This window comes from Aulonocara stuartgranti (assembly GCF_965226115.1).
Source record: "Aulonocara stuartgranti genome assembly, chromosome: 5".
Taxonomy (NCBI): Eukaryota; Metazoa; Chordata; class Actinopteri; order Cichliformes; family Cichlidae; genus Aulonocara; species Aulonocara stuartgranti.
This window is the reverse complement of record NC_138943.1, coordinates 23,898,781-23,922,649: the sequence shown is the minus strand read 5'-3', so window position 1 is coordinate 23,922,649 and position 23,869 is coordinate 23,898,781. Positions and strand designations below refer to the sequence as shown.

Genomic DNA, 23,869 nt, shown 5'->3' with positions numbered 1-23,869 from the left:
GTTGCCAACTTAGCGACTTTGTCGCTATATTTAGCGAGTTTTCAGACCCCTTAGCGACTTTTTCTCTAAAAAAAAGTCGCTAAAAAAAGATGTGAAAGCGCGTATCGCTTTTACTCTCAACAAGCAGCGGGTGCTGTAACGCAGTCAGTTCTTCTTCTACTCTTATGCTGTTTTGTGGATCACAAGGTTTAGAACTACTTATAAACACACACACAAAGTAACTCCACCAGAGTGCCTATTTCGGGTCACTTTTGCCGGTCCAAGCCCAGGTAAAGGAGCAGGGTTGGAATTGTGACATTAAAAAAAACAATAATTGCTAAAAGAAATTTAATTTGTAGTTCTAAATAAACTCTAAATGCATTTAGGACGTTTTTTACTCACTTTATGTCTCTTCCACGAGGTTATTTCTCTCTCCAACAACATAGGTTACAGGTACATTAGCATGACCAATTATGCAAATTAGGCGATGACGTCATTTAGCGACTTCTAGCGACTTTTAGGACAACCAATCCGGTTGTTCAGTGATGACACGACGAATCCTACTTCCGGGCCTAAAGTAGTCTGCGTTTAATATGGCTTTTGTGTTGTTAACATGTTTAATGTTATGTATTTTCTTCTATTTGATCTCAAAAACCTCCTAAAACAGTCAGTGATCACTGTTGACCTCCCTCGGCTTTTATTACTGCTAATCATTTATTTAAGCTCAGTTTTTAAAACCTTAGGATGTAACTACAGCCCAGCCCATGCAGCAGTATATGAATGACTAACCTTGTATTATGGATGGATTATCTCAGTTGTTCTCCTGGCTGAAGTTTGGTCCTTTTACAGCATCCTGCCATGCGATTACATTTGTTCCTGACCACCGAGAACACTCACGTTAACTTTTATCGAGTGGGGAAAAAAAGTTAGCTCGTTTATATTATGCTAACATAGCTGTGTCGCTAGCGGTCACGTAGCACATCATTATATACCAGCTAGCCCAACTTCAGTGACCCTACAAACGTCACTGCTTTTTAGTTTTCTGTCTTCATTTATGCTGGAAGTGATAACAGAGCTGTACTTTTTAATTTGTTTCCAAAACCCCGCAGTCAGGACATGCTATATTGTATTTAGATAGAAGCTAGCGAGCTAACTCCCTGCTAACTTCTAACTCCGTTAAATGTCATAAATTTCGTTTTCATGGATGCCCGGATGTTAAACTCAATTGTTACACCTGGTAGAGCAGAACGCTGATCATTTTATTCAAGATGAAAGACTTTAGACAGTTTCAACTCTCAGTAATGCCATAGTGATCGTTTGATATATGGACCTGCAGCGGAGTTTAGGTCCAGACACGGCTAGTGACGTCAGACTGAACAACCGGATAGCTCTGCAAACAAATCTATGGACAGATGAGACTATGATTAAGATCATTATCAGAATGATGGAAGGAGAAAAATCTGAAGAAGGAAATAATAGCTCATCACCCAAATCATACCACATTATATGTCAAACATGGCGGAGGCAGCGTTATAACGTCGATATAGCTACCAGTGGAACTGGGTCACTAGTTTTTATTGCTCATGTGACTGCTAATATAAGCAGCAGAATAATTTTGAAGTATACAATGCTATACTCTCAACTCAGATTGCGTCAAATTCTGCAAAACTGATTGGACAGAGCTCCACAGTGCAAATGGATAATGACCTGAAGCAAGCTGCAAGAAAAAACTTCATGCAAATCATCTGAAAAACCCTCCAAAGTAAAACTGAAAGCACGTTGACTGTGCGATCCAGTGTGGTGGTGAGCAGAGGCAAAACTACAGATATTTTGTCTTTCTCCCAACAAATATTGGACCTAACTGTTTATATTTTCATGTGTTTCCAAAAAATCTTTCCCTTCATATAGTTAAAGCTCAGAGATTTCATCACCATGTGTAAATATAATATTTTAGTGAAAAATTATAGATCTTCCAAGCTTACATCAAAGGAGGAGAGAAAAAGCGGGATAGAAAGAAGAGATAGAAGTTCAGAATAACCAATGATTGAAAAGATGTCGAGAGGGCAGAAAATGAGTAGAAACACTGGTTCTTATGGACGCTGAGTTGGAGAACATAGAGAAGCAGGAAGAGGCCCACATTGAAACCAGACAGACAACATAAAGAGACTGTCACACATGGTTTCATTTAACCCTTTACAAGATGTAAGCTTGTTGTAGACGAGAAAGAGTTGGGTCCACCCATGTAAAAAAAAAATGAAACAAAACTTATGTAGGTCGAAGGGCATCTAGGTTCTGTCTTAAGGTTATCTTATTATGTTTAATAATGTTTAAACCAACGCCTTACACGTTACAACACAACACAGGAAAAACACTTGTCAGCACACTGAAGCAACTACGAAAGAACAAAACAATCACATGCAAGGCGTAACAAGGTTTTTACCGTGTACTGTTACAACAAAACTGACCTGTGCTGTACTTCTTTCTCTGCATCGTTTCCCCACACAGATCACAATAAAAAACCCCGCAGGTGTGTGCTGATGAAGGTATGCTTGCTTTGAGTTATTCCAGCTGTAATGATGACCTCCTAAAAAAAGCAGCAAGAAGAAAAAAACACAACCAATTATCCAGCTTTTCATTATTCCAAATTACACAGTTGGCTGGTGAGTGTCTCACCTGCTAACAGCACACCTGCGATTTTATGTTTGTAGCTGCAATAAACTACGATAACAAAACTTCCACTTTCTTTGCAGTGCTACAGCTAAAGTATATGTAATATCAAGTTCTTACTCATTTTAGTCTTTCACAGGTATTTGCATTTGCACCATATGAACCAAAGTTGGATCATTTTATCATTGCCACTTATGTATGACTTTTATTTTTCTACCCTTTATTGTGAAGAAAGAGAGGGGGTCACTCGAAATGAGGAAACGGAGGGATTGAATGTGCTGCTCGCAGATGGGAACAATCCCTCAAAGCCACTGCGTCTCACATCATTCACACTGGAGGGGGAGAAAAAAGGCTTCAGAGTGGGCTGTGGGCCATTCCCGACCAAATGCAATGGGGTGCGGGCAACTGGACAAGGGGGTGGAAGTAATCAAAAGCACAAGAACAGACAGACGGGTGTGGAGGGGGCTAGCATGACGGAACGGAGAGCAGGGAGGGGAGAAAATACTTTTCATACAGTGTGTGTCAGAGCACCCTGCAGTCCTGAGCACACTCACTCAGAGAGAGAGCGGGGGACAAGAGGGCCAGTGCCTTTGATCGGGTAGGTGTGTGTGTTTGTGTGTGCATGCAAGTGTGTGAAATCTTTTTGTTTTCTTTTAAATTGAGATTTATACAAGGCTAAATGAGAAGTAAGGGTAGAATAATTTTGGAAAAATAATCACTGAATGTTTTACCTTAATTTTTAAGGTAACAGAGTGAATATTACAAAACTGGCATTCATGGAAGGTTTAAGAAAGCCAGGAAAGGCTTTTCTGAGTTTCCCTGTGGACTAAGACCAGTAAGAATGTGACTGCCTGCAGGCAGCAATATTTCCAAATGAAGTCCATGCCTGCACTGCACCTTAAACCTAAGTAGGACAGAAGAATAACAGATTTAGTTAAAGTTGGCAGTTTTTTGTTCTTTTAAATGTCAAATTTCACATGTTTGAGCATTTCAAAACGTTCTAAAACATCTGTAAGATTATAAATCTCGAACATTTTGGTGATTGTGAATAACTTTTTCTATTTTTTGGCCTTTTTAATACCACTGCATGTCCCTCTGTTCTCCCTGTGTTACATTACAGTTAAGATTTGAGTGACTTCCTTCCATCATGCGTCAGGTGATTTTCCTTTTGTCTGCCCTGATTCCCCTCGTTCTCTGCCATGGATGGAACTCCTGGACAAATTACTGGCAGAGCCAAGGATACTTTTATGGCTCCCAGTATGCAGACAGAGCATACAGTGTGTCGGCGTGTCCTGACGAGTGTGACTGCCCCTCTTCCTTCCCCGTTGCTATGTACTGTAATGGGCGAGGCCTTACCACCGTGCCACCGATTCCCTCCCATATCAAATACTTGTATCTTCAACACAATGCCATCACATCTTTGCCTGACTCGGCTCTAAGCAATGCAACCAATCTGGTGTGGCTTATGTTGCATTTCAACCAGCTGACATCTGAATCAATTGGCAAGAAGGTAAACACGTAGTCATAGGCACATCCAGACACACATCACTATAAATAGCGGTACAATGGCTGACAGGTGTCTAACAGCCCGAGTCGGTTTTCTTTTATTGCTGTCTGTTCTTAATCCTCAAGTTAATTTCCTGTGTTACCTGTTTTTTTAAAGAAAAGAAGAAACCAAAAGGGGGAAAAAACATGAATAAATATTGTGGTTAGTTTTCTGTCATCATATAATAAACTTGTTATAATTTGAAACATGTATGGGTAAAGCAGTGTGATCAGCAGAGCACATGCTCACACTAAACCAGACAGCAGCTAGCTACATCAGAGCCACAAACCTTGTGGTCTACAACCCTCAGCATAAAGTCTCTTTCTCCAGTGAAACACACTGAAAAACACATCACGCACATTCACGCACTGTAACCATCAGTTTGAATGCTAGTTGAAACTTAGCCGGTCGTTTGCAAACACATAAAAAGATGTAGTGTAATATCATTTCAATATCACAACCGACAATAATGCATCTGTGCTCTGAAAAGGCCCCTTTCATCATTTTTATTGTAAAACCACCACATAATTTAGGATGATTTTTCTTTTTGGGTTTTATACCTGCTCATCTTGATCACTTTGCAGGCATTTGTGAAGCTGGGGGAACTTGAGCGTTTATATCTACAATACAATAATTTGACCAGCATTCCTTCAAACCTTCCCCTCTGCCTGAGAGACCTGAGAATGGATAACAACATGATTGAGAAGGTAAATCTTCAAAAATTCACATTCACAGCCCTCCTGTTTTAGTCCAACATCAGTTGAGACATTACGATATGCTTTACGGCTATTGCCACTTTTACCTAGGTGTCACCTGCAGACCTAGAGGGAATGGATAACCTCACTATCCTGTACCTTCATGATAATGCTCTCTCAGAGGTGGGCTCATCACTGAAGGGGCTGAACTCCCTCACACTGCTTGACCTCAGTAGCAACAAGTTGACAAAGGTAATTGTTTATCTGTTTTTTTTCTAAATGCATTATTAAGCAACCAAGGTAATCTCGTTCAGAGATGTTGTGTCACTGTCCCAGGTCCCAGCTCCGCTCCCTGCATACCTGCATCAGCTCTACCTGGAGTACAATGCCATCGACTCTATACCTGAGGGATTCCTGAGCCTCTTCTCTCAGCTACAGTATTTTAGGATGTCGCATAACCTGCTAACAAATAAAGGCATCCCCGCTAACACGTTTAACGTGTCTGGGCTGGTGGAGCTGGACCTGAGCTTCAACAAACTGGAGAGAATTCCTTCAGTTAGCACCACGCTGCAATACCTTTACCTGCAAGCCAATCAGATCAAAGGTGAGAGTTTCTTTGAAGAAATCATTTTTTTAATCGTCATGCTCTACATTACCATGCAGTTTTCTACCTTTAAGCCAGTTTTGTTGATTTCGTAATAAGAAAGTTCATGATCGTATATGTACTGCCACTTAGATTAAACGAGAACAAAAAGTTGTTTGCTGGATTTTGAGAAATGAGATGTTGGACATGTCTTTTCCTGGGGTGATTTATACAGTTATACTGCCATTTTACAGTTTTGCATGAAAGTGAACTCATCGCTGTCTCCACTCTTTCTCTTGCCTGTAGAGTTTACTGTGGGTAGCTTCTGCAGTGTTGTGGACGTGACAAATTTCTCCAGACTCTTAATGGTGCGACTGGATGGAAACGAGCTCAGTCTTGTGGACATCCCCACCGACGTGAGCCATTGTCTGCGCCAGGTTCTCGACATTGAGATCTAAGCATGTGCACAACGCAGTCTGTGGCTCAGTTCACCACATGCACCTACAGCAGGACTATTTTTTAAAAAAAAACAGGTTACAGCAGATATAAGTTGATATCTACAGCAGGTAGTGAGTTAGTTATTAGTGATTGCAGAGAGCATCACTGTGAGCTTTACTAGAAATTCCTCCAGTTAAGAAAGAAAGAAAGAAAGAATGAAAGCCTGTTTTTTCTCGTGTATTGAAATTTCAGATTTACAAGGATAAAACACCATAAATGAGCCTTTAATCACAAAAAAACAACAGAACCTGAATGAAATTCAGGAATGGTTCTCTGACCTTCATCCTATTTACAGCATACTGTGCTGTAATGATTCTTCCTCCACGTGTCTTAATGCATGCGCAATCATCCATGTAGGGAAATCTCAAAAAGTTGATTTTGTTCATGTGGACGTAGCATTTTTAGTGGGAGAAACATTTTGTCACTCATTCAAGTGACTTCTTCAGTCTCATCTGGACGTAGCGTCACCAACCTGTTTATAAGGTTGGGGACGCTACGTCCAGATGAATAGAATCAACTTTTCGGGACTTCCTCCATGTGTTTTATTGCTTTGTATAATAAGGTGCTAAATAACGGTTTGTATACTGTGAAATATATAATTTCAAATATAGATCATATGTAGAATACTAAAACATTATTATGGTGTCTACTGCATGAGAATATGTTATTGCACTTGGTTATATTAGTTTATCTTTCTGAGAGAAAAATGCTGTGACAGCTTGATTCTGTTTAAGATCGTCTTTTTGCACAGTGAAATTTTCTTAGAGAAACAGAAAATGTCTCTGTTCCATGAGAAAAAAATAATATGGATATCGTACTGTAGTAAATCAGACATGCGTGGGGCTCGTGGTCTGTGAATTAGGATCTATGTAAACATTGCATGGATTAATTATTATCCTGACAAAGGGTTTTTGTTCATGAACCCATTGCAGAATAAATAAAGTTAATAAAGATCTGTGTCATTTTTGTCCTATATTGATCAGCCAGTGATGAAATGCAATACTGAGGTGATCAGTCAAAAGTATGAACTGTCTCTCTTTGATCTGGGATCCGAGGAGAAAGTTTTTGTAGCTATTCCTCAAATGGTTCCTTATAACAACTTAAATAATAAAAACTCAAGGTTTCCCAGACTTGATCAGTTATATTCACTTCACTGTTTCACGGTGCTTTAAGTGTTGTTTTTAAATAGTGTTTCATTTACAGGATACATTTTATTTGAGATAACAGGCTGCTGAGTTGTCACATATTGCTATAACAAACTTCCTCAGTAATTGAATAGAGAGGAACACAGTAAATAGACACTCAACCAATCAAAGAAGCTTTATTCCTGCAAGCTCCACCTGCAAAGTTTGTGCTCTTTGAAAATTACTACACGGAGCAGGAACTTTGGGGGATTAAAATAATTTACCTAGCACTTAAGTTAGATCCGGGACGCTGGGGTCGAGCCACTTCAAGGTCTCTCTCGCATTTCCTCCTGCAATTTCAAACGTGGCTGAAAAGTGTCTTTGAAGTCTTTGAATTAAAGTTTATGTTGATCTTATCTCTCAATGTTAAATTCATACTTATTTCAAAGGTTTAATAACAGACATGAGCATGAAGCGAGTATCAGTCACCAGTGAGGGTTTTTAGGGCCTGATGCAAGGTTTCTACATAGTAATAGACAGGATAAAGAGGTGTTTCATTTATAGCTTATTTACACTTTTAACCCAAGGTGCCCACAGAAACCAGTTTCCTTGAGAAACCACAAGGAGTCAAAACTCTGAAGCTGCCCAATATAACACTGAGGAAAGCTCTTAAGGGGATACTGGCACAAAGAAGAGTCATTGGATTCCTTAAAATATTTATATTTTTTTAATTGTACCTCATTAACCCGAATTCTTGAGACTAATTGCTCCTCTAAACAGCTAAGGCGATTTTCTCATGGCTATAGAGATATTTATCAGGCTGGTTGGCTTTACTCGAGAGGGAAACTAAGACTCTTCTTTCTTCTCACGTTTCTCTTTAGTTCCTTTTAGCTCTATCTTAATAGCCTTCCATTGCAATTTAAGTGTATGTTTTTCTTTTTACATTTATTATGTCTGCTATGTTACAAATGAATATTTTTCTGGGATGGACTTGTAATGCTGATAATGTTAACGATGACGTGCTGTTGCATCAGGGCCTAACCCTCTAAGCGTCAGCTCACCAGATGTGGGATGGTCAGAGGACACATAATGTCTAAATTTAGGATGTTTTTCCACTGTAGTCTGTGGACAAACACCACAGGATCATCATCACAGTAAAATGTATATCAAATGACTTCTGTGGTTAACTTGTGGCTAAGGGTCAGTGACCAAAATAGCAGAGAACTCAGGTACAGACCATTGCAAACAGGTACAATGAGAAAAGAGAACAACTAAAGGTCTCACACTGTCTGAGTAACTGCCACTGGGCAATAATACTGTTTGCTCACAGCTTTAAACTCACAAGCTCTGCTTTCAATAAAAGAAGGATTTGTGTATAGTTATGGTGGAGAGTAGTAATGACAACATGTGGCTCACTTCCTGTTTCTTCCTGAGTACTGAGTAATTTCGAGGACATTTCATAGGAATTGTTGGGAACTTTATGCCTTTACGTCATACAGGGAGTGCAGAATTACAGGGAGTGCAGAATTATTAGGCAAGTTGTATTTTTGAGGAATAATTTTATTATTGAACAACAACCATGTTCTCAATGAACCCAAAAAACTCATTAATATCAAAGCTGAATGTTTTTGGAAGTAGTTTTTAGTTTGTTTTTAGTTTTAGCTATTTTAGGGGGATATCTGTGTGTGCAGGTGACTATTACTGTGCATAATTATTAGGCTACTTAACAAAAAACAAATATATACCCATTTCAATTATTTATTTTTACCAGTGAAACCAATATAACATCTCCACATTCACAAATATACATTTCTGACATTCAAAACCACACGCTTCTTGCAACCCTGTTGACTATTTTGAATGAAACGCTTGATTGTTCGATGATCACGCTTCAGAAGCTTTGCAATTTTGAGACTGCTGCATCCCTCTGCAAGATATCTCACTATTTTTGACTTTTCTGAGCCTGTCAAGTCCTTCTTTTGACCCATTTTTCCAAAGGAAAGGACGTTGCCTAATAATTATGCACACCTGATATAGGGTGTTGATGTCATTAGACCACACCCCTTCTCATTACAGCGATGCACATCACCTAATATGCTTAGTTGGTAGTAGGCTTTCGAGCCTATACAGCTTGGAGTAAGACAACATGCATGAAGAGGATGAAGTGGACAAAATACTCATTTGCCTAATAATTCTGCACTCCCTGTAGAAAACATGAGAAGAGAGAGAAGCAGAAACAGAAGACAAATGTTGAATTTGAAGCAGAGATGTTGCTACTGCTACTGTACCCATGCACAGCTATAAATCACTATAGGAGGATTTACAGTTCTTCCACAATTTGACAGTTTGCAAAAAAGACATTTGGGGTACTAGCATGGCCACTGACAACAAGCAGTCACTCACAAAGCAAGTTAACAGATCTCTGATTAGAAATTAGCATTAGCCAAGCCAGTAACCTAACTTTGTCCTTATAAAATAGGGCGATTACTCACCATAATGATCAACTTTTAACGGCTGCATTTTGATGCCAAATAACAGGCTGCACAAGCAATGACCTCACTCCATCAGAATCGTTCTCTGTAGTGATTTAATTGGCTCACAGCACCTTTGGAATATTTGAATAACCATGATTTGACTGACTGGCAACTGCCTTACTATTTAAAAAGCTGAACATTTCACTGCATGCAAGAAAAGGATCCATAATTTGGTCTTGTAAAGCACAATGTCACACCATTCAAAGTGAACAAGAGGTAAGAGTGTTAGCACCTCATGTTCAGCTTGACTACCTGAACCTGAAGCATGTGAATGCTCCCAAAAGTAAGATACATAGAGATAATGCGCATTTGTTCATAATCTCTTTCTTTTGTAGCAAACTATATAGTAAAGACTGGATTATCTGAGTAAAATCTGTTGCCCTGGCAAACACAAATAATTCATTAACCATCTCCACTTGTTTAACTCCTTTGACTCATAAAACCTGTGGAAAGAAGCTTGTCTAAGTCTAAAGAATGAACAGAATGTATAGAACTTGTTGGCTTGATAATTACATTTGACCTTTGGATATGACACAAAGTTCCACTGTTATTCTGGCATCTCTGTCAAACTCCATAATCCAGCATACACAAAGCAGGGGTCACAGGCAGCAAGCCAGCAAGGTGATGAGAGCAGACAGGGAGCAGGAAAAAAAGGCAAAAATGAGGGGCGAACAAAAAGGTTTTACATTTTTAATGTTCTTAAAGAATAAACAACACCAAAAAGGTTGTAATGCAGAATAACTGCAGACACAGAGACAATCTGGCAAGTGGAATAAGGTTTTAGGTGTACCCATACTGAGCTAAGTGTTTAGTTGATAGTTGAGTGAAAATGGACAAGAAACGAGGTAACCTGGAAGTACAGGCAACTTAAAACAATAGTTATAATAATAACCTCAGAAGACAAACATACACAAGTTGTTCGCTCAGAAGTGCAGATACTTGTGTTAATAAAGATTCTGGTGAAAACGAATGGCCAAAATCTTCATCTTCATGCTTTGCGCTCATGGTCCTTGCATATGTTTTGTTTTTTCTCTTTCATCTCCATGTTTTTCAACATGCACAATATGAACACCAACATGTTCAAACTGGTTTGATGTTAGGAAGGCGCACAGCAAGAAGGAGAGAGCGACAACTACTTTCAGAAGGGGTCGCCACAGTGGGCAGCTCCACGTGTTTGATTTGACCCTCCTGACACAACCCCAAAGGGAATATGTGTCCCTGGCAGGAAATGAACCATTGACTGTGTTAGGCGAAAGTGTTAGTGAAACAAAATAACTAATATCCCCAATTAGATGTATGACAATTAAGTAGTAAGCTTTATTATTTTTGCACTTAGCATTAGCAAAACCATTAGTATTATTGAACAATAATACATGAGGCCAAACCATTTCCATGCATGTGGGTCAGAACCCTACAAACAACATCTGACTGGTAGTAATAATGTATTTTATTGGTCTCGTATGTCTGCTGTATGTTTCAAATGATGTAACGTCAAAACCAGGGCCCGTTCACAGGAACATTACAAAACACTTCATTTATCTTCTGAAAATGTTATATTTGATGACCAATGATGGTTCTGTCTCGCTGGAACGAGACAATCCTACTACAACAGCAAAAAGCATTGGACACCAACCAGAGCTCTTTGATCTCGTGCACGAGAGAGAGAGAACAGTGACAGCGCCGTTCCTTCGCTTGACCCCAGTTGCTCTCGTCTGCTTCCTCGTAACACTGCTCTTTATTAAGGTACATGAATATGCATAAATTCATTATGGCGTGTTACACAGACATATATGTGAACAAAGAATACCTTGTCTGTGTGTGTGGCCCAAAAGTGACCTTGTGAAGATTTCCCACAGCTGGTGCTAGGAGCGCAGCGGTCCACCTAAACAAAGGGCTTGTCACGGTACTGGGTCGTGTGACCCAGTGTTTGAGTTTTATGTATTTTTGTATTCATTTTCAATCTAGTTCATTTCTACGTTGCTGTTCAGACCTTATTTCTTAGTTATTTCTGTCATCTCCCCTTGTACCCGGTCTCCCTGGTTCCTGCGTCTATGTTTCATGTCTATGTGGTTATGTTAAGTTCATGTCATGTTTTATCTCCATGTCTATGCCTCCGTGTTTCCTGGTTTATTTTGTAAGAGTCTGGTGTTCTTTGTTCATTGTAGTTAGTGTTACTCTCCCCTGTATTGTCATTATGTTTCATTCGAGTCAGCTGTGTTCTCATGTGTCTCCACTTCCCCTGATCACCTCATGTGTGTATTTAAGTCCTCTGTTTTCTGAATGTTGTTGTCAGGTCGTCTGTTATCTCCACCATTGTCTTAGTCATTGTTATAGTCATAGAACTTCATAGTATTTGTTTCTTAGTGTTTTTTAGTTTGCTTAGGGTTCCATGTTTAACTCGTGCTATCATCCAAATAAAGGATCGCTTTCTGTTTAAACCTGCAACTCCTCGTCCAAGAATCACAGGAGCACTCGTGTCTTTTCCCGAATTGCATCTCTTATTTCAGATCAACAAATATAATTTACATCCAGTGCTTTCACTTGTCAGATATGCTCAATAACTGTAAAAGGTAAATAAAAGGCATTTGGCAAATATATGCATCTATGGTCATTACATTTCTCCAGTTTACACTGTTAACCACACTATTCCTTCACTCATTTACATCAGCAGTGCAGATACCATATAATGCCTTAACTGTCTTATTGCTCTCTCACATATAGGGCAAACTCAAAATAGCTTATCCACAAATCCGATATACAGTGGGGCAAAAAAGTATTTAGTCAGCCACCGATTGTGCAAGTTCCCCCACCTAAAATGATGACAGAGGTCAGTAATTTGCACCAGAGGTACACTTCAACTGTGAGAGACAGAATGTGAAAAAAAAAAAAAATCCATGAATCCACATGGTAGGATTTGTAAAGAATTTATTCGTAAATCAGGGTGGAAAATAAGTATTTGGTCAATAACAAAAATACAACTCAATACTTTGTAACATAACCTTTGCTGGCAATAACAGAGGTCAAACGTTTACTATAGGTCTTTACCAGGTTTGCACACACAGTAGCTGGTATTTTGGCCCATTCCTCCATGCAGATCTTCTCGAGAGCAGTGATGTTTTGGGGCTGTCGCCGAGCAACACGGACTTTCAACTCCCGCCACAGATTTTCTATGGGGTTGAGGTCTGGAGACTGGCTAGGCCACTCCAGGACTTTCAAATGCTTCTTACGGAGCCACTCCTTTGTTGCCCGGGCGGTGTGTTTTGGATCATTGTCATGTTGGAAGACCCAGCCTCGTTTCATCTTCAAAGTTCTCACTGATGGAAGGAGGTTTTGGCTCAAAATCTCACGATACATGGCCCCATTCATTCTGTCCTTAACACGGATCAGTCGTCCTGTCCCCTTGGCAGAAAAACAGCTCCATAGCATGATGTTTCCACCCCCATGCTTCACAGTAGGTATGGTGTTCTTGGGATGCAACTCAGTATTCGTCGTCCTCCAAACACGACGAGTTGAGTTTATACCAAAAAGTTCTACTTTGGTTTCATCTGACCACATGACATTCTCCCAATCCTCTGCTGTATCATCCATGTGCTCTCTGGCAAACCTCAGACGGGCCTGGACATGCACTGGCTTCAGCAGCAGAACACGTCTGGCACTGCGGGATTTGATTCCCTGCCGTTGTAGTGTGTTACTGATGGTGACCTTTGTTACTTTGGTCCCAGCTCTCTGCAGGTCATTCACCAGGTCCCCCCGTGTGGTTCTGGGATCTTTGCTCACCGTTCTCATGATCATTTTGACCCCACGGGATGAGATCTTGCGTGGAGCCCCAGATCGAGGGAGATTATCAGTGGTCTTGTATGTCTTCCATTTTCTCATGATTGCTCCCACAGTTGATTTTTTCACACCAAGCTGCTTGCCTATTGTAGATTCACTCTTCCCAGTCTGGTGCAGGGGTACAATACTTTTCCTGGTGTCCTTCGAAAGCTCTTTGGTCTTGGCCATGGCGGAGTTTGGAGTCTGACTGTTTGAGGCTGTGGACAGGTGTCTTTTATACAGATGATGAGTTCAAACAGGTGCCATTCATACAGGTAACGAGTGGGGGACAGAAAAGCTTCTTACAGAAGACGTTACAGGTCTGTGAGAGCCAGAGATTTTCCTTGTTTGAGGTGACCAAATACTTATTTTCCACCCTGATTTATGAATAAATTCTTTACAAATCCTACCATGTGAATTCATGGATTTTTTTTTTTCACATTCTGTCTCTCACAGTTGAAGTGTACCTCTGGTGCAAATTACTGACCTCTGTCATCATTTTAAGTGGGGGAACTCGCACAATCGGTGGCTGACTAAATACTTTTTTGCCCCACTGTAAGTGCATAAATCTTACTAGATTAGACAAAACACACCTGGATGTATTACTTTGCAATGTAACAACATAAATGTACATTCATTCTCAGCTTATTCTTAACATTTCCACATCACTTGAACCATAAAGTGTATATAAGATATTTTAATCTCGAATAATCTGATGTCAGGGCCTTTACAGTTAAATTGGAGCACCACACACACATATTTGCTTGTTAAATGGAGTTTACCAAGTTTAAATACATCCCGCGGGCTGGCGAGCTCTCGCGGTAACTCTCGCGATAACTCGCGGTAACTCTCGCGAGACCTGGGGCTGCGCGGCTCGGCTTTACCACCGCTGCGGTGCCGTGCTTCAGTAATTTTCAACTAAACCCCACTTAAGGTTACATCAGCGGTGTCAACATAACTCTCAGTAAACACCGAAGTAGAACAAGGCACAAAACCCTCATACACTGTATTTTTAAGACGATACTGACCTGTAAAAATAAAGGTAGAGTCTCAGAGAAAGAATCACAGGAGCACTCGTGTCTTTTCCCGAATTGCATCTGAGAGGACAGGAAGTTGGTCCGCTCTAGGCAACCGCGGGCGAACGACTACAGTATCAACAGTTCCGCTTATTATTTCTCACTTTTACTCTCCTCAATTGTTATGGACTACACGTAATGAATGTAAAATAATAATTGTCTTAATTGCTGACATATGTTTTTCTTAAAAATAATAAAATTTACCAAAATGTGGTAGCACATTTGTGTTCACCACACTAGCTTTATTGTGATGGTGCTGTTTTTTTTATTATGTTGCTCTTTTTTTGTTTGCTTTCTCTTGGGTTTTTTTCTCCATACAGGTGATCCAGGTGTTTTGTTTGTTTTTTTCTCTCTTCCCCCCCTTCTCACCATCTCTTCTCCCCTTTGGTTTTCTTTCTCTCCCTCTCTTTCTTTCATTTTTTCTCCCTGTCCTATCCCCCAGTCATGTCTGTCCCGTTTGTAGCAACCGAAAATAAAATAAATTCATAATTATAATAAAGGTCAATCAAATGGACCAATATAGCAAGGCCATGATGATCCACTTGGTAAAATAAATCCGCTTGGCATCTTTCTTGGCCTTAAGACAACAATTCTGATGGCTAAAGATCCAAACGGGACACAAAAAAAAAAAAAGAAAAAAGAAAAGAAAACTCAACAATACACAAGTGCAGCACACTATCACACGCTCATACTAATAAACTAAAAATGCAGGTGTGTAACACTCAAAGGATCCCACCACCAAGGCACCCCAGTCTCCTCCACGTCAGGCCCTCCGCATCTGAATAAAAGAAAGAAAATTATAATATATTCCAAGAAAAACTAATATGCAAACGCTGGGGTTAGCCCAACTGCAGGAACCCACTGGTGATCCGCTGCTAGAAAAAGGGCCTCCTACCAGTGGTGTAACAAAAACCCAAACTACAAATCAAAACAGAGAGACAGACATACCAACTAAATAAAACCTTAAATCTGGAGCAGACGGAGTCGCTGTATTACTCCAAATTGCCGTCGGCCCGACTACTTTATTTTAACAATTCAGTCAATTGACGTGTAATTATCCGCTGTCCACGCCGACGTCCACTCTTAAGAGGCTGGCAGCAGCAGGGAAAAAGAACCCTCGCAAACGGAAATAGATGGTAAAAGGCAAAGCAGCAGCACTTCTGTTAGCGTAGGGTTGTCATGATTCGGCTGTGTGGCAGGCAGGAAGTGGACCCAAACGCAAGCTCACAGAGGCAGGAATGAACTCAAAACACAGCTTTATTGCTGGAGGGAAACAGCGAAACAAGCTGATAAGAAACTACACTGGGAAGCAACACACTAGCACACAGAGAAACACACGGCCATGAATGAGGGAGAATGCGACACTGAACAGAGGGAGACGCAGACATAAATACACAGAGGTTTAACGAGGGAGGTGGGAGCACACGGGGAACACAGCTGACACAGATAATTGTAACGAGACAGGGCAGGAGCAACACAACATGACGCATACTGACGGGAGACTGTCAAAGTAAAACAGGAAGTACACAGAGGCGCAGACAGGAGGAGAGAGGGAGCACGGGGAGAGCACAGACATAACGGGCTGGGGAAAACATGGAATAAAACACGAGGGGAAACGAGGGCTCACAGATACACAGAGGGGCACACAGGGGGTAAAAGTCACAAGGGGAAGTCAAATAAGGAACAAAATACAAAAATACATGAAACTAAGAATGCTGGGCCAACATGGCCCAGGATCATGACAAGGGTAGCGTAGAAAAGCCGTAGCGACCTTGCTGTAAAGCTACTGGTCGCCCACTAAAGCCCACACTTCCTGCAAAGCATGAGTGCTTACTATAAAAGAGCAATAAAAGGCAGAGATTGTAACAAAACTGAGTCAAACTGAGTACCAAGTAAACAACGTCACGAATCATGAACAGAGTGGCTCATAGAAGGCTTCTACAGCTACGACCTATAAACAACATTGGTTTACCACCGAGTGAAATAATGTATGCACTGCACTGAGTAAACACATACCAGCCACCATGGAGGATTCAGGAAGGTAATCCGCGGGTCATCTCTGTAACATGAACACCACAATCAACACAAGTACTGCCAATTCAGGCTGAGGCAACAACGACATGTACACAGCTCCTACCTGCAGCACCGGGGGAAGTCAGGTGACCGAAAGGAGATAACAGGTACGCGATTCGGGGATGCTCAGATGGCCACTATTTATACTAGCGCCCCTTAATGCGCCTGACTGAAAGTGGGTTGAACCAAGACATAATATTCATCCTGCCACACTTAACCAGATACAGACTAGTTGTCCTCCCACAGTATAAATCAGTAGCAGAAGGTACGGCCTCTCTCATGACCCCAAGAGGTGTGTAAGCCAGAACACTTTGGAAGGCGCACAGAGTCTTTACAGACTGCTAAGGATCAAACCTCTATCATTATGCAATCGATTATAAAACTCTAAGCATATATGAGTATATATTTCTAAGCATAAATGACAATCCAACAATATAAACCTTGCAACCAACGTCATAGTTATTCATAGTTGTTCTGTGTTGTTAAGAAAGTCTCCCTGTGATCTGGTTACTTTGTGTCCACAGAGCACTAGTTGGTAAAGTTACAGCTTACCAAATTATGACCAAAGTCGGCGTTACATATGTGCTTATACTATTAGCTTATGTGAATGAAATCAGTTTAACATCTGTGTTTTGGACTGTGTTGCATGTTGAATAATCTGAGCCATTTTTCATTCATCTCCTTTTGTCACCAGTCACCATCATGCGGGCACGCCATCTGTTATGACAAGTGACACAGACACACGCGGGTCATCCGTGCAGTCATTATGTGTGACATTATGTGTCACTGACCGAAATGAGTCCCATCCACGGTACATTACAGCAGTGGCATTAGGGTGGAGTGCTGAAGATAGAGATGCAGGCTTAGCGTCGCAACGCTGAGTCACCCACAACCTGGACGCTCGTAAACAGTGGGAGCTCCACTCTTTTTTTATTTATCAGTGTAAGCATGCTATCACTCCTCTCTACAGAAAGAAGTCATACATACTGTATTTTAGCACCATGATATTATACAGTGAACATGACTACCATCTAATAACAGCTCCACATAATTGCGTAAAGTGACCCTGACGTTATCAGACTGAGTGTCAGCAGTTGTGTCATTAATCTTAAAAAGAGGAAAACGTTCATCACTCATCTTTATAACCACTTTTTTAAGTTTAGAGTGGGAGTTGAGGTAATTGCATACAACTATCTCAGGGGGAGGGCTGAGGCAGATGATTGGAACACATCACTAGCTCGCCTTTAGAGAGGAGACTTTAAAACAGATGTAGTTAACTTCAAATTTCTTATTCTGTCCTAACAAGCAGGCGAACGAACATGAGGGAATACGGGTGGCAAAGTTTCAAGGGTTTCATCTTCAGAAATCCTGCTGTTGTCGACCAGGTAGGACTGCATAACTGACTGACCAGACTTTCACTGGATAACTTACAGCATAATAGTCTGCAGAAATAGACTGAGGAAGAAGACACTTGCCTGTATTTAAAGATCTGTATTTTGTTTTTGATGTAACTGTCACATATTTAGAAAAAAATAATTCAGCTGATAAATTAAACCACCTTTCTAGTACCGTATATAATTACTAATAACTAATAACTATTATAATGACTGATATCTTGTGTCCTGGTGTTGATTAATTAATATTTAAATTATGTACCATACCATTGTTCTACAACAGACTCTTCTTTCTAACATCTTTATTTTTTCTGAAAGTCCTGGTGCATCCAATAATTGCTTACATACGTCACAAGTTTTACAAGTTTACAAAAGTTTTGAACTTTTTAAATGAGCAGGATCCACGTGTGGACGATGGGGATGAGAATACTGAGCGTGGTAACTGGACCAGTAAGAAGGAGTACATTCTCTCTATGATCGGATATGCTGTTGGTCTGGGAAATATCTGGAGATTTCCGTATTTGGCATACAAGAATGGAGGGGGTAAATCAGCATTTATTTTCTAATCCATTATCCAAGATTCTATTTCAAAGCAACTATGTTTTTATAAGATTTGTTTTCCTCTTTACCACCAAATCCTTCATTTTGAGCAGGTGCCTTTCTTATCCCATATTTCGTGATGTTGGTGGTGGTTGGAATTCCTCTTTTCTTCTTGGAAAGTGCCTTGGGTCAATTCTGCAGCCAAGGTCCAGTTAATGTATGGAGTGCAGTGCCATTAATACAGGGTAATTTTAAGAGGTTTTTCTTTTTTTAAATAAAAGAAAATGTTATGAATTAATCAACATTCCAATAAATATAAATGTGCATTTTTTAATCACTAGGTTCTCTGGATTATTATTGGCTTTTCTTAAGAGCTGCTTGCAGGTCACATGAATTATGAACAGTACATTTAATGAGGCTTGTGGCCAATGCAGAGCTGTGTCACCATAAATCAGCCCTAAACTCTCCTTAATAAGGTTTTTGGTTAATGGTCAACTGTGTGACCAAAACTGACCCCAAACCCAATTTTGTTTTTTTTAATGGCAGCTTTAATGAGGATTACCAAATTGTTTTATGTTCTTCAAACAAAAAGAAGAACGCTGCAGTGTAATTAAAGAAACTGTAATAAGCGAGAGGACATTTTTAAATTACTACAGCAAAAAACAAAAACAGCATGCTTTTATGTATGATCAGTAAACTTAGACACACTTATTATGATTAGTTCAATCAAAAAACAGCTTTTGTCTGGTGAAGTTTCCGATAATATTTTTTTAATTTAATAGTGTCTTTTATGCCCTATCTATCCCTTCAGGTATTGGTGTTGCCATGGTTGTGGTGTCTGTAATAGTGTCTATTTATTACAACGTCATCATCGCCTACAGCCTGTACTACATGTTCGCCTCCATGCAGTGTCCTCTGCCGTGGTCCGGCTGTTCCAGCTGCGATGGCAGTAACTGCAGCACCACGCCTGAAGGTGCGTACATTATATTCTTGTATTCTTGTAAAGAGCAGCTCATTAAGTCTTCTGCTCTGTGGTATCTGCATCACCACATACACTGATTTAACATAAATTGATATCAGTCATAAAGATTATAAAGTATTTTGATGTGGTTTTAAATCTCAGTAACCTAAAATGTAAATATTCTGGAGAAATTAAAGCACCCACTAGAGATCCAATCACAGGTACTTGTGTTGTGGTAAATACTGATATAAGATTTATATTTTGGACACTCACAAGTCCTCTCTCTTTTTTTAGTGTCCTGTAATGTAAGCAGTGTTTTGGTTACCAACTGGACTCAGGAAAACAGCAGCTGCTCTTCGATACAGACTTCGAGTGAGCTGTACTGGGAGTAAGACTCAAACACTCGTGCACACAGGCATAAATAAAAGCACTTGTCACACTGTTTGTACAAATGCACGTCTTCTTCTTTGCAGTAATGTGGCTCTGCAGAGGTCCAGTGGTCTTGATGAAACGGGGCCAGTAGTTTGGCACTTGGCTCTCTGTCTGCTGCTGACCTCCATAATTGTTACTGCTGCGCTCATCAAAGGCATCAAATCATCAGGCAAAGTACGTCAAAATCCTCCGTGTAGATGGACTCCTGTTCGTTTGTCCAACATACAAATCCACACATCTATTTAGAATAATTTAGTTTGTGATATTAGCTGTTTAGTTTCACAAACTAACTAAAAAGTCTAATAAGCATATGATAAGTGAAGTCACTGTGGTGTTTTTTCTTATATCAGCAGGGTGTGACTCCCCCTGCTGATGACCTCATATATATCATACACATTCTCAAGGACTCAATTGCTAGATTTAAATTATGTTCATAACGTAATTTTTTAAATTATGGTCCCATCCCACTATTTTCTTCGACTTCACCAACTCAGGTGTCATAGGACAAAAGGTGCCCTAAATGTATATATATATAGGAGAACCCCAAGAGAAACTACATAGGCATCAAGACAACAAGCGAACTCCACACGTGGATTCAAAGGTGCTAATTACTGCACCGCCATGCTGCTCCAAATGTTTTTTCCCATTTAAAAAAACAAAAAATAAATAATAAAAAGACACCACATGCTTTATATTTTCTATTGTGCAGCCACGCCTCAGGCAGCTCCACACCTTGTTTCTGTTATCCAGTTTAAAAAAAACTCAGGATGGTTTTGAAACCTTTTATCAACAGTCTATAGTGCTGGTGTCCTTTTTTAGTTTTGAACGATTTTATAGTAATCTAACAAACTATTCCCTTAGTTTCATTATTAGCTGAATGTACTGAAACAGGACTGATATTCATCATCTCATCTAACTCGAAGCAACTATTAAAGTATTAAAGTGTTAAAGTATTGTAAAAATTAGTAAACCAAGAACAACAAAATGACAGATTGCACTTTTCGTATGCGATGCTAAACTGTCAGTACTGAAATGCAGAAGGCCTGACAGATTTTAGAATTTAGGCTTAACAAATGTAACAAAATGCAGTCTTTTGCTTTTCCTGCAAAGTAACAAGTCTTTGTATCTCCAGGTTGTGTATTTCACTGCTACCTTCCCTTACGTGGTGATTGTGATCCTGCTGATCAGAGGTGTGACTCTAGAGGGAGCCAAAGATGGGATCGAGTTCTACATTGGTTCTCAGTCCAATCTGACCAAACTGACTGAAGTTCAGGTAGAAACTCTCACTGTTCATGTGCAAACTGTCACTGTTCATGTGCAATCCAATAAAGTCATTTGTTATCTGAGAAAAAAAACCTCTTAATGAGCTACAGTACAACTCTGTGTTTTAGGTGTGGAAAGATGCAGCAACTCAGACCTTCTACTCTCTCTCTATTGGCTGGGGTGGACTCATTGCTCTCGCTTCCTATAACAACTTTCACAACAACGTGTTCAAGGACTCGTTTGTTGTCACCCTTACTAATGCAGGTAGGGCCCTCTCTAACTAAATTCTAGAAAGAATGAAATTGTTTTTGCATTTCCTTTTATACATTTTCTGATTTGATCTCTTTCCAGGGACCAGTGTGCTTGCAGGCTTTGCCATATTTTCATTTTTGGGACATATGGCTCACGTCTACAAAACGCCAGTTTCAAAAGTGGTAAAGGAAGGTCAGACATACAACACCAACACACTCTCATCATTTGGTGTTAAATACTGCCATTCTGTCAGCTTTGTGCTTTCAGTTTTGCCTGTTTAAACAAAGAGTGCGACTAGGTTTCAGAAATTCATGGGATCCTTTACAAAGAGTGCAAGACTCATCTCATTGCTGAATATTGGCAGAATAAGCTGGATAAACCATGTTGGTTCCAGATGATGCTACCAGATGATTTTTCCCCTTTTATTTGTCTTTATGCAGGGTTTGGTCTGGCTTTCATAGCCTATCCAGATGCTCTGTCTAAGCTCCCCATCTCCCCGCTGTGGTCCATTTTGTTCTTCTTCATGCTTTTGACTGTTGGTTTGGACTCCCAGTTTGCAGGAATAGGTTCGATCTGAAGCTTCAGTTCAGTGTGATGTTTGCAGAACATTCAGCCCACTGCTGTTTGATCTACACAAACTAAAATCTCTCTTCTTGTCATTAGAGGTGATAACGACCTGCCTGCTTGACGCTTTCCCCACAGTCTTCAAATCCAAACATGTCTTATTAACTGTAACGTTATGTTCTGTCCTCTACCTCCTGGGTTTACCATGTGTCACAAGGGTAAGTCTGTCTTAGCACAACTTTCTGTGGCTGTTATAAAATAGTTAACTTGCTCAGTCTCTCTGTGTAAATGTATAATGTATAATGGTTTTGTGTGTTTTTCATGCATGTGTGTATCATAGGCAGGTATATACTGGGTAACCCTAATTGACCAGTTTATTGCCAGCTGGGTGCTGCTATTTTTGGTGCTTTTGGAGATTATTGCCATCTGCTACATTTACGGTAAGTACAACAATCTAAGTTTGTGCATATGAAAGGTGACTGATGGTCTTAAATTCCAGGATACTTATATTCTTCTTCCACCTTGCAGGGGGAAACCGTTTTATTAAAGACATTGAGATGATGATTGGAATGAAGACTTCCACATTTTGGCTGTGGTGGAGAGCATGTTGGTTCTTTATCACCCCCTGCATCGTAGTGGTGAGTACACAGTGCTGCCTTGTTTGCTGTACAAGAGAATTTAAAAGGCAAAAGCATTGTGTTAATTAAAAGTATCGACTTTTATTAACGTGCATAGGTGTACACAAATATCTTGTAGTTGTTTGTCTCTACCAGTAGTGAACTTTATGTTTTTTTTGTGACTTTTGTCTAGTTCCTCTTGATCTCGTCTCTGGTTTACTTTGAACCCCCTAACTATGGAGGTATCCCCTACCCAGACTGGGGCATGAATTTAGGCTGGTGCATGATTGCATTTGTCCTGATGTGGATCCCTGTTGCTGCTGGGTATAAGCTGATAAAGGCAAAAGGAAACCCCTGGAAGGTGTGTACTTGTGCAGTGGATTGACTGTGGATTATTCTTGTCTTTTTCTACATTTGAAAGATTGTAGTAGTTGTTGAACTGCTTGGATCTTTTTTTTCAGTCAGTCACACAAATGATTTGTGAGTATTAAAATAAATACACAGTACTAAAATTTACGCTTCTTATATTCTGCAGCGTCTGAAGTCACTGTGCTCGCCATCTGAGGAATGGCATCCCTATTTGGACGTCCATCGAGGGGAGCGCTACTCAGAAGAACGCTGCCGCCATAGGAACAACAGCAAAATTAAAGCAGAAGTTAATCTGAATGTAATCTCCAGTTCGTGGCTATAATGAGGCTTCTCCTGCGTTTGCTCTATGAATACCTTGTTTTGAAAGTTCTGAAAGTTAAGTCATTTTTGACCTCTGGGAAGCAGAAAGCAGCCGAAATATAAACTCACAGCAGACGGCACAGAACTTACATGTAAACTTCCTGAAACCTGAGCGCTTTTTTGGGATGTATTTTTAATTTCTACAGTCTGTTTGGTAATAGTTGGATCAGCAATTTAAAAAAAAGAACTATGTCCTTCGACAGGCAGAATGGGTTTCTTTAAGAGCACAATGCAATCAAGTCACCATTGCAAACAAAGTGTGAACACTTTACTGAGCAGAATGATGTATATACTGCATAACAGCTGAGATCTAATGTTCCCAAATGAGGATGTGGACTCTTCTTACTATCTAAACATTTCTTCTTTCTTCTTTTAGAAGAAATGTCTGGGTCTTTTCCCCTGTTTTTATGACCCATTGTACACTGTATATGTCCTGCTGCAGCTTGTGTGAGTTCATGTGTTTACAGAAAAAGAGAAGACTCAATCACACAAACAAAGTTGACATGGAGAAAATATATATACCGTATAT

The 23,869-nt window shown here is 40.0% G+C and overlaps 3 protein-coding genes across 5 annotated transcripts in view; 2 read left to right on the top strand and 1 right to left on the bottom strand.

The window, feature by feature from the left end:
* Positions 1-16,817, bottom strand: part of LOC309706490 (lumican) — a 28,502-nt gene extending 11,685 nt beyond the window's left edge. Inside the window, exons 1-4 of one of the 3 annotated variants that reach the window (XM_082533071.1) lie at positions 16,653-16,817; positions 16,532-16,574; positions 2,445-2,563; positions 769-855 (exon numbers count right to left, since the gene is read on the bottom strand). Coding sequence is in view for 2 of the 3 variants with exons in the window: in XM_082533069.1 (XP_082389195.1) it covers positions 2,445-2,469 (25 nt within the window). In the remaining variant the exon portion in view is untranslated. Of the gene's footprint in view, positions 1-768; positions 856-2,444; positions 2,564-14,467; positions 14,742-16,531; positions 16,575-16,652 lie in introns of those variants that run through there. The other 2 variants (XM_082533069.1, XM_082533070.1) reach the window with 2 other exon arrangements.
* Positions 2,591-6,919, top strand: fmoda (fibromodulin a). Its single transcript, XM_082533073.1, has 7 exons — positions 2,591-2,639; positions 2,878-3,244; positions 3,767-4,156; positions 4,777-4,899; positions 4,999-5,139; positions 5,224-5,491; positions 5,777-6,919. The coding sequence occupies exons 3-7, from the start codon at positions 3,794-3,796 to the stop codon at positions 5,926-5,928; spliced, it is 1,047 nt and encodes a 348-aa protein (XP_082389199.1). The 5' UTR covers positions 2,591-2,639; positions 2,878-3,244; positions 3,767-3,793; the 3' UTR covers positions 5,929-6,919.
* Positions 16,818-17,900: 1,083 nt separating the features above from the next.
* Positions 17,901-23,302, top strand: slc6a14 (solute carrier family 6 member 14; the record flags this gene model as incomplete). The annotated part of the gene is made up of 15 exons (XM_082532047.1): positions 17,901-17,973; positions 18,381-18,525; positions 18,636-18,767; positions 19,334-19,495; positions 19,778-19,871; positions 19,957-20,089; positions 21,048-21,188; positions 21,307-21,442; positions 21,530-21,622; positions 21,871-21,996; positions 22,094-22,212; positions 22,335-22,434; positions 22,523-22,632; positions 22,805-22,972; positions 23,147-23,302. Exons 1-15 carry the CDS (start codon positions 17,908-17,910, stop codon positions 23,300-23,302), a joined length of 1,881 nt encoding a protein of 626 aa, XP_082388173.1. The 5' UTR covers positions 17,901-17,907.
* Positions 23,303-23,869: the final 567 nt, after the last annotated feature.

Bases quoted from the DNA above. Each gene is read 5' to 3' on its own strand.
- fmoda (XM_082533073.1), top strand. From the start codon at position 3,794: ATGCGTCAGGTGATTTTCCTTTTGTCTGCCCTGATTCCCCTCGTTCTC. The intron at 4,157-4,776 runs GTAAACACGTAG...ATCACTTTGCAG, and splicing joins CTGAATCAATTGGCAAGAAG to GCATTTGTGAAGCTGGGGGA. The intron at 5,140-5,223 runs GTAATTGTTTAT...TCACTGTCCCAG, and splicing joins GTAGCAACAAGTTGACAAAG to GTCCCAGCTCCGCTCCCTGC.